The sequence below is a fragment of the Merops nubicus genome, unplaced genomic scaffold (genome assembly GCF_000691845.1).
Source record: "Merops nubicus isolate BGI_N331 unplaced genomic scaffold, ASM69184v1 scaffold8801, whole genome shotgun sequence".
Lineage (NCBI taxonomy): Eukaryota > Metazoa > Chordata > Aves > Coraciiformes > Meropidae > Merops > Merops nubicus.
In genome coordinates this window covers 56,886-66,252 of record NW_008587560.1, presented here as the reverse complement: position 1 = coordinate 66,252, position 9,367 = coordinate 56,886, and the positions used below count along the sequence as shown (strand labels likewise).

At 35.1% G+C, this 9,367-nt stretch overlaps 1 protein-coding gene across 1 annotated transcript in view; it reads left to right on the top strand.

Annotated features, from left to right (window-relative positions):
- The first annotated feature begins 4,723 nt into the window (after positions 1-4,723).
- LRCH2 (leucine-rich repeats and calponin homology (CH) domain containing 2) overlaps positions 4,724-9,367 on the top strand; it is a 35,255-nt gene continuing 30,611 nt past the window's right edge. Inside the window, exon 1 of the mRNA XM_008948952.1 lies at positions 4,724-4,808. Coding sequence (XP_008947200.1) covers positions 4,724-4,808 — 85 coding nt within the window. The remainder of the gene's footprint in view (positions 4,809-9,367) is intronic.

Here is a 9,367-nt window from a genome sequence, read left to right as displayed (position 1 = left end):
AGAATAAGAAATAAAGACTGTATTTTTTAAAAAAGGGATTTTTTTCTTTAGTGCTGTTTAGCTTGAAAAACCAAGAACTCAGAATCTATAAAAAAAAGGTTTGGGTTGCATATGCAACCCTCCATCTGTGATTGATTGAGAAACTTTCATTACATGCTTGTGTACAGTTTCTTCATTGTAAGTTTAACCACACAGAGTATTTAAAATTAGTGTCATAGGTAACCCTAAAGCAGGTATTTCCTAGTTCTTGGATTGTTGGATTTAGAACCCAAAAGCCACTTTGTGATATCCTTCACAAAAATAGAAGGTATTCTATGCTCTGTCAAGCACACAGTTAAAAAAAAAAAAAAAGCTCGAATAAATGCTGCCTGTAGCCACCTACAGTCATGGGAGTCTTTTTCTTTTAAACAGCTTGAAGAAGAAACACAAGGAGAGGAGTATGAAACTGAGAAGTCAATCATAGTAGGACAGTCCAGTACCCTGTGTTTCCTTTTAGTAGCATATAAGGAGATGTGACATGTGTTAGAAGACTGAATAAATGATTGAACATGTACTGGAAGCTTTTAAGCTAGCCAAGGCAATTAATTTTCCTGGAAGGATTTTTCGTCTCTGGCTGTTAAAACAGTGGTCCCAGTGGTGGCAAGGTAACTCCAACTTTATACTTTTTTCTGAACTTGTTCAGAAGACCTGAGTTTCTCCTTCAAGTGTGGCAATTTTCTGACTTCATAGTAGCTACAACAGTATCAGTACTCTTTCTCCTTTCAGTTTCAGAAACTTCTTACTCTTATTTCCCTTACTACGAAATTACTGTCACACCACTTACCGAGGGTTCTTTTTTTCTTTTGCTGCGATCTCCTAATATGATCCCTGGCATAGTAGGTACTTGTACTTGGGAAGAGATACTTGTCCTTATTTGTGTGCTGTTTCTCTGATCATTGATTAGAATGTAATTAGATCATGTAATTATAAAAAATGTAGAAAATTATGTACTATATATTAGAAACATTTTTCTAATATATAACTTGGACATAGCTTTATTGATACAAAAAGTGTATTTAGCCCAGGATTCTTTGTTGAGAGCTAATCCATAATCTTCTTAACCTGTTACTTGGCAACTTCCTTTGTAGCCCCATATTTTAACTCAAAATAATGAGAACAGATTGTGTCCTCCGTTTTTTTATTCCAAGCTGATGAAACTTATTCTGTATAATCTCTTATACTGAAAAATTCTCATCTATGTACATGTACTCTTTGTATCCATTGTGGTGTATCTTTTTTGAGATAAGCCAGGTGCTGCATGCAGTATCAAGATACAGCTGGGTGATGAAATAACTTTCTGTTCTCCATTCCAAGCACTGTTTTGTGCCTTTGACTTGTGTTGCCATTTAAAAACAAAAAAATCAAGAATTGAGTAATGTGACTGGATATCAGTTGTGTCAGCATTTTCACGCATGAGGTACTAATTAAATACATACTTCTCTAGCTTTAATGTACTGTGAGAGTGAAATCCTCACAAAATTGTGTCTAAGGGAAATGGGAAGCAACCCTGGAAATGTGGAATTAGACTAGCTGCAGATGTAATAGTGCTGAAAATGCAAAGTGTGTGTACGACTTCCTTCAAATTTTGCTTCTTAGTTACAAGCTGCTGCAATGTTAATTGCGAAGTGAAGTTCTGGTAACATCACTTAAGTTTATTTAAATGTGAAAATTATAACCATGCAGTTTCTAAAGAAAGTCCTTCTGAGCATTTCTTAAAATTATATTTTGCTTCTGTAGAAACTTTTAAGTGATTTTTCTTTCTGTATGTTGGCTCCATGCTCAGATGAAAAAGGCTTGTTACACTTTTCTAGAAGCTTCATTGGTTTGAGGGAGCTTTTCTAGATATAGATTATAGAATTAATATTCCAGGAGATGGGGAATTAAATGTCAACTATGACAGTGTCATTAAAAAAAAAAATAAATTTGGAAGGTGCCCCTTTAGATGGTGTTAAATACTTAAATAGGAAAGCTTATTTTCTCTAAGTCCCTACTGTTTTTTGAAAGTTAAACAACAGGAGTGTTAAATACTCGGGCGTGACTTCCTAACAAGTTGTGTCCCTGTCTTCTGTTAAAGTTGCTTCCTGTTTGTGGGAAGACTGTTCTGCAGAGTGTGAATCCTGCTCTTTGTGATTCTGTAGTAAATGTTTACGGGGTTTATGAACCAGTTCTGAGATTTTTGTCTGTTCTAAGTCATTTTGTTTTGTCATTTAAAATACATACCAGCCACAAGGATTAGATGATGTCAATCTGTTTCTGTTCTAAAGAGTGGATGCAATAGATAAAAATGAATTTAAATATTAAATAATATATTATTATTTAATAATAGATTTAAAAGGTATTTAACTTTCCCTTGTGACAAGTTCTTAGTTTCCTGAAATCTACAGGTATTTGGCAGGTGTATCAGTGTTTCCTTGTTGTATGGAAAGGCTGATGGGTGCTCAGTTTGTTCTGTGTAGTCCCTAACCATAGATCTTAATGTTGGAGGGCAAACATACATTTGTATGTGAAATACATACTAAGATGCAAAAATTATTTTGCTGTAATTCTTTAACATTGTTAACCAATAAATTCTAGATCTTATTTTGCCTGTTCTGTGACTGAAGTTGTTGCTGTTTATAGAAGTATATGTAATCATTCTATATATGGACATATTTCAATTATTTAATGCTTAATTTTTCAACCTAAGGAAATATTAAAAATTCTGATATTAGTTATTTAATAAACTAGGTTTTTTTCCTTATTCAAAGGAAAATTTTGAAGCATTTCTATGTTTAACAACACTATTCATGTATTAACCTTAAGATTTCAGCTCTGAATGCGCAAGGAGGATGCATAGAGTTTGAGGGGAATGCTAGAGATGCAAGAGGATGTCTCTTTTGATGTAAGCTTGGCAAGTTTGAGCTCCTTTCTCCTGAGGTTCCTGAAAATTGGGATGAATCAGTAGTTTCAGGAACTTGATGCTATTTCAATTGTACTGGAAAATGCTAGGTAGCTTATGTACAAGACTTTTGGTCAGAATCTGAAGGGAAAAAAACCATCTTGAATAGTTTTTCTTCCCACTGAATCTAGCTTTCAGTTTCTGGCTTTGTCTTGTGGTTGGTTGGTTGGTTTGTTTGTGGCAGTATTTTTTTTTTGTTCTGTTTTGTTTTTACCCTGTACTAGATAGCAGCATAGGAACAAGGTTCTTAAAACACGCTGTAGCATGTTCACTTTTTGCAAATTGCACACAGGATGCACATTGTTGGGTTTCTGTCTTTCTGTCTGTCTTTGAAGGTATGTGGGCACACTTGGCTTTTTTGACGCATTTTTAGTTTTCCTCTTTACCATCATAAGGAACTGATACTTGAAATATGATCATACTCCTGTAATACAGACAAACTACAATTTTATATCCTGTAATTACGTAGGTTAAAAGATCTTTGTAGGTCATCTAGGACAGTCATCTGCTCAAGACCTTGTCCAGTTGAGTTTTGAGCATCTCTAATGATATTTTAGTTTCTCTGTGAAATGTGTTTTCTGGATTTTCCTAGAAGCATCAGTTAATGTCATGTTTCTGGCTGAAGAAAGCATTGTTACATAATGAAATTGCTGTGTTCCTCCTAAGTGCTATTTCTGAAGTTAGTAACAAAAGCTAGATTTCTTATTTCCTTTCTTAGTTTCTCAACAAACTAGGCAAGGAGCCTCAGGTTTTAGTAGATTTTGAAAGGTACTACTTCCTTAATTTTTACTTTTTTTACATAATTTGTCACTTTAATATTTGGCTTATAGATTTAGTTTAAGATTAGTAAATTCAAATAGTACCTTTGAATACCTACTGACTTATGAATCCATATTCCCCAGTCTTAAAATGATTGTAGAATTATATAGTATTTACGTGACTCTTTTGAAGATTAAAGCAAGAATCTTCTTAATGATTACACTAAAGACCAATTGTATTATTAGATTATATAGATACTTCTGAAATATCACAACAGAAACTGGCAGCTTCAGTTTTCTAATAAACAAATATATACAATTTTCATGTTTGTTACCTTTTTAATTCTCAAAGCAGGATTGCTCAAAGAATAAAGGAGGAAAATAAAATACAAGTGGGTTTATTTTCTAAATGGCTTTGTTCAAACACTTGTAAGTTGTTAGCAGCTCTTCAGGCTCTTTGGAGGCTTGATACTGATAGTGTAAAATCTAAGATGATGTTCTTAGATGTGGATAAATCAGGTTTACTGTAAGCTCATCAATGTTTTTTTTAATAAATTTTCCAAGCATCTTTAATTATTTAAGTAAAGAAGATGGCAAGACTAGCAGTAATGGAAAAATAGGTTGGTTTTTTTTTTGTAGCATTAGCAAGCATAACTGAATGGGAGATGTACAGGCTTGGAACGTTCTCCTGAGGACTAAACTAGCACTTTTTCATAGTGTGGCCAAGCAAACTGCTAGTGTAATACAAAGTAGGATAGGAGCTAATGAACTTAAGAAATGGCTGAAGAATTACTTCTTGAGCCACAGTCATGAACTGAGAGATTTGGAGGGTCTTTTTCTACTTGGCTTTGAGTTTCCGGGACTAATTCTGCAGCCCAGGTTGTCGTTCACCTGCAGCGTGAGAGAGATTCCCTCCACTACATGTGTTAAAGCTATTTAATAATGTTGCAGGGCTCTGGAAGTGACCCCAGCATGCCAGGAATTCATGATGGGTGTAGTTTCTTTCTATGCTGTGGTGCTGGTATCTCCATTCCTGGTAGAAGGTGGGCAACCCATGCTCATAGGAACTCAAGGTATTGGACTTTTACAGTCTCATTTAGGATATTTATTTTTTATATTTTTTTTGAGACAAATTTCACTATTTCATGCATGTATCTTTGCTTTATGGTTCATCTTAAATGCTTGGCACCCCTTCCTCAAGGAGGGAGAGTTTGAAATTAAAGAAAAAGAGCAAAAGGGCATTTGTGTAAGAGATAAATAGTTGGTAGGACATGTGGTCATAAAGTGGTTTTGGAGCATTGCACTATGTAAGAACATTTGCCTGTCTATATTTCTTCAGTACCATTGGCCTGTCAAGTGAATTTATAGTCACTGTGTGAAATATAATTAAACTAAGGAGTTTTTAAAATGCTGTTATTGTTCAGTATAAATTTTAGCCATCACAGGATTTGAATTATAAGCTGACTGAGTGCTTTGTGGACATGAAAAACTTGTACCTCCTGGAATTACCATATGTAGGCATTTCTGCAGTGTTTGAGATTTCCTTTCTTATTCTCCAGAATCATCTTGCATCTGACAGACCAATAAATTTCACCCATGTTCCATGATCTCAGATTTCTGTTTAGATTGGCTAAAAGTAGGTCTTTATAATCAGGTCTGAAAATACTTTTTAATTTTATACATTCATTGACTTATGTAGGTCTGGTTATATAATTACTGTTGCGCTTAGATGTTTTTTGGCTTAGACTTGGCTAAAGCATTAATAGAAAAACTAGCTAGGAAAATTTGTACATATTACAAGTTAGAAGAGCAGGTCTGGGTTTTGAGGAGGGGTAGGTTGTTGTTTTCAATCCAGTTTCTAAATAAAATTTTGGAACAGTTTGAGCAAAGAAACGCAACACCAATATAATAGATCAGTATATTTTTATGAGAACCACAAGATGAGGTTCAAGTGTAGATTTCCCAACTAAGGCTTGTATTTTAAACTCAACATGTAGTGCACTCAAAGTGTGACTATAAAAATGATTGTTTAGGGTAAAGTAAAAGGCCAGTCTGTTCTAGCAGTATGCTTCTGATAGTGAACAGTAATGAATCCTGAGAGAAAAGTTAAAAACAAGGCAAACATGATGTTAATACTGTCTCACTGCCTTGCTGCACTCTGCTGTACCCTGACAGCTTGAGCTTCTTGTTTATCCTTTTCATCATGCCTTAAACTTATACAAGATACAGTCTTACAATAACTTCTCCAATTTCTGACTGATTTCCTTAAATTCTTTTCTTTTGAACTTTCAACATGTTTTTAATCATCATCTTAAAGTCAGTAAAGACTTCATTCTTTCTGTTGAAAAAACTAAGCTGCAACCAACTTTTTCATATTTTTAGTTTCCCATTTAAATGATGTACTCACTTTTATTGATTCTGCAGAGATAGTGAATTGAAATACCCTGTGATTCATGAGCAGTCATGGATAGTGTCTACTGTTTAGTCTTCACATAACACCCCCAGTTTAGAGTTTTCCAGTCTAAACTGGTTAAGCAAAGAATTCCAATAATCTCACTTTTAGAGGAGTTGTCATCTTAAATCATTTGTGGTTCTGCATTTAGCAGCTTACCTTGCTTCTTCAGTCAATTAACCCTTACAAAACCACTCTTATTTTAAGTGCCAGCAATGTGCCTCTGTTTTGACTGAGATGAAGTCTATCTTGATTATAGAGGAATGCTGTATTCCAGAAGTTTCCTCCTTTTTTCTTAAAATATTTTCTCAATTATGCATTGGATTATTAATCTTCAAAGGTACCTGAATTGCATAATCTTCGTATCTACTTTTTTTTTTTTAGCCTAATAGGTAAACTCATGTCACAATTTTTTTTTTTTGCTCATTGTGAAAACATTCCTGAAGTAGAAATAATTTTTCAGTTTGGATAAATAGCATTAGTTGTTTTTAGAAAGCTGTAAGAACATTTGATACACGAATATTGTGGAAAACTATATACACTTGAATACTTATCTTTAGAAAGATCTGAACACCTGGGTCTTCCCTCATTGCAAAGCAGTATTAGAAAATAAAAAAATTGATTGGAAGAGAAGTGATACTATCTTCCAGCTATTTATGTACCTTTTAAATTTTACTATTGACAGATAATTTGTATTATTTCCTATTTTAATAGGGCTTCTGATTTTCATAATGAAAAAGTGGAATCCTTACCCCACAGTGTCTTTAAGGTGTTTTCAGGGAAGTGTTTTCAACAGTAATATATATCAATTTCACAATATTTGTGTATTTTCTTCTAATGTGAAATTGTATGGCTTTTGTATGACAGACTAAGGAACATGAACCAAACTGTGTTAATGTGTTTTTTGTCAGGACAGACTAGAAACCACAGCTAACGGTTTTATATTGCCTGTCGAGTACTACAGAATTGAGTCCAGAGCTGAGCGTTAGTGCACACTGTAATTGTTGTCTGGCCCACCTCTGCATTTTATTTCTGCAGAAGAAATGACAAAGCTGGTTTTTAACCCATGTCTTTCCAAGACGCGTGGTGAGGTATGGCTGGAGGTAGATAGGCTGGCAGCATTTTCATGGTGCTCTCAAATATTCCAGTTCAGATATAAGCTGCAGTACTGATATTTGGATCAGTGGCAGTAGGATGAGATCCTGTCATTTGTATTTTGTTGACTAGATCTTTGTGCTAGCCTTCAGTTATCTTTCCAGCTGCTGATAAAACATAACTGGGCAGAGCCTTGGAGCTGATTTCTTCAAAATGGCCTTCTATTAAAGACTGTTGATCAATGTGGTGGATGTTGTAGAAGTGTGCCAGCAATAAAACCGTGTGCATCTTTTCTGCAGTTATCCCACTCTGCTGATTATCAGAACAGGAGAGCTTTTGTTTAACCTAAAAAGGAATTTGCAAAAAATGTTTATATCTGAAAGCAGCCATTTTTTATATAATGTTTTGAAAAATTGATGTGGTGGAAAACGGAAAACAAACCTTACCTATTGTGAAAACTTTCTCCAGCTATGCTAATTTTTTTTAATAAGCTTTCTCATTTTAGTTAGGAAATTTAGTTTTTATTAACTTTATTGTTCATTCAGTTCATGAGGAGTGTCAGTCCTGCAACCTAGGTCTTTGTCTGCTTCTTGCAGTTAATAGTTTGTGGAATTCAAGTGTCAGCAGTGGATGTCCTGATCTAAAGGAAGGCTTTGTGATACCTTAGCTTGAGAATGTTTCTTAGAAATGAAGGAGTCACAGCCTGGTAGCTCACAAATTTCACATATTCTAGACTTCAGGAAGCAGAGTTGAAGCTACTTCCAAAAATAATGCCACTTGAAGGTGATACTTCATTGTACCAGTCCATTTATTTGATGGGCATCTGCAGCACACTGCTAGGCACACTGACTTGAATTCAGCCTGCTGTGTATCAACATCATGTGTTCTCCTCTGCAAAGGTATCTCTACTCATTTGTCCTCCAGCCCACACTAGTGTGAGGAGTTGGTCTGCCACAGGTGCAAGTCTTTGCATTTACTTTTATTTAACTGGATGGGGTGCCTGGCAGTTGAGATCAGTCTGACTGGCATCCCATCGCTCCAGCATGGAGTTGCCTCTTCACTCCCCCCAACTTTGTGTTGTCCGTGAGCTTCCTGAGGCACATTCTATTCTGTTCCCCAGGCTGTTGATGAAGGAACTAAATGATACTAATTCCAGCCTCATCCCCAACAAATGCTGCTAATAGCTGGTTTGCCAGTTGCACTTCATGCTGTTGAGCTCTCTTCTTTGAACCCGACTATGAGCCAGTTTTTCAGCCACTTTCTGTTCTTTTTTTTTTTTTTTTTGTCTAGTGAGGAGCAAATTGTATGTTTGTTCCAATACTGTGATAAGAGCTGAGAAGAAGCAGTTATTTCATTCAGGTGCTAAAAACTGAGAACTAACGCCTGAAATAGCAAGGGATTGCTTCTGTGTTAAAAGAGTTTGTTCAGCATTTCTGAGAAACCACATCCTTTTGAAATATCTTGGGTTGGGAACTAGAGCTAACTTTCAAAAAATAGACAGTCATTCTCAACTAAACACATCATTCTTCCAAGATGGTTTCATGAATGTTTTATGACACAGGATTTGGTAGTTAAGTGATAATTTCCAGGTTTTTGTGTCACATCCCACTTGAATGTTCTGGTCTTTTTAAAGATTTTGTGTAGTCAGAGATGGTACGTGTTTTTTAGTGCACTGGTTTTTCATAGCTTCTTGCACACAGACTTGCATAACGTAGGCATGCATTGTCAAAATAATTCTAGCTCATGTATTATGTTTCCATTGTCAAAGGTAGCTCTTTTTTCTGCTCTTAGGCTAGGCTAAATTGCATCCTTATTTTTATAATTAAATGCATTTGGCATTGGTTTTTGTGACTTTATTCTTTTTTTAGCTAAGTTGTAAATGTGTGATGGGAGAATGTTTCAGTTACTATGCTTGCAATAAAGAGTATTTTTTAGATGAGAATTGTGGTTCTTAAGCAAAATAAATATGTAAGGATTTTTTTTCTGCAAATATGGCTTTAGTGTTGCAGATCCTTTGTATGATGAGATTAGATTCTAATACAGCTGTCAAACAGGAAAATCAATGTTTACTGGGTTTGTAGCTTC